This window comes from Teleopsis dalmanni, chromosome 2 (assembly GCF_002237135.1).
Source record: "Teleopsis dalmanni isolate 2A chromosome 2, ASM223713v2, whole genome shotgun sequence".
Lineage (NCBI taxonomy): Eukaryota > Metazoa > Arthropoda > Insecta > Diptera > Diopsidae > Teleopsis > Teleopsis dalmanni.
Genome location: NC_051847.1, coordinates 239392652 through 239393862, shown reverse-complemented (window position 1 = coordinate 239393862; position 1211 = coordinate 239392652). Strand labels below are relative to the sequence as shown.

General features: G+C 31.6%; 1 protein-coding gene across 1 annotated transcript; it reads left to right on the top strand.

The window, feature by feature from the left end:
* Positions 1 to 592: 592 nt before the first annotated feature.
* Positions 593 to 943, top strand: LOC119677086 (putative uncharacterized protein DDB_G0294196). Its single transcript, XM_038088354.1, has one exon. The coding sequence runs from the start codon at positions 662 to 664 to the stop codon at positions 941 to 943; it is 282 nt and encodes a 93-aa protein (XP_037944282.1). The 5' UTR covers positions 593 to 661.
* The last annotated feature ends 268 nt before the right edge of the window (positions 944 to 1211 follow it).

The following is a 1211-nucleotide window of genomic DNA, read 5'->3' as shown; positions in this document are numbered from 1 at the left end:
TTAAACATTAAGTACAAAATATTTTAAAGACAAGTTCCATTTCAACTTCAATACCGGAATAGCCAATATTATGAACTTTCAGAATATTAATATTAATTTCAATAGTTTTCTTACAAATAAATTTAATTATACTAAAATATTAATAAATTTTCTTCGCAGCTCTTTCCAAAAAAAAAATCTGCATTTTTTTAATTATATTTTCTAAGACTTCAAAAATTCTCTATGACTTCTACTTTAGTTTTTAATAAAATTAATTATATCTTTTATTATTTTAACACGGTTTTGGTTTATTTGAAAATTCTTTTGATATATATATCAGCTAATATTAAAGTTATACTCAATATTAGTGTATTTTAATAGCTCTCATATAATCAAGCTGCTGGAGTTATTTCCAATAGAACAACTATATTAAATAAACATCAAAGTATCCATTAATTATCAAGTTCATAAATTCATTATAAACAAAATTTAAGTTTAAATATTAGACAAAAATAAAATAAAAATATAAATCAATCTTTCCTATATACAAAAAACAAAAACATCAACAGTTTAACTGCAACAATCGAAGTGCAAAATTGCAAAAGAGCAAAAGAGTAAAATAAAAACAGCAACAAGCCCAGACAGAGACATAGAAAAATATTTCAAAATTCATTCGCAAATTATGCTGGCCATGTCAACACTTATGATGCCAGCGCCCACTATAGCTATGGGGGCCCCGCAGATAACAGTGGGCCCCCATAAGCCTCCCGAAACTAAATTGCTTGCCATTCACCCGGCAGCTGCACAGCAGCAACAACAGCAGCAGCCGCCGCCGCATTTGCAGTTAAACGGGCAACATCCACAGACGCAGCAACAGCAACAACTGCCGCCAAATCAGCAACAGTCCCAACACTCACAACAGCAGCAACAACAAATCTTATCCAGCACTAAGCCAGGTAAGTGAATGTCCTTTGAAAAGTCAAAAACAAAAGAAACAAAAACAAATCTCAAAAAGGCAAAAGAAAAACAAAAACAAAAACAAAAACGAATAAGAAAAAAATATAAAAAAATAACAAAAATATTTTGCAAAATATTATTCCTTCATACACAACAAAGTGCGATTACCTTTTTAAACTACTTATGTATGTTGTGGGAGTCGGTGCGGATGGGGTTGGGGTTGGCGTTGGAGCAGTTGGCTGCATCAGCTGTTCTTCCTTCGAGTTATGTCATTG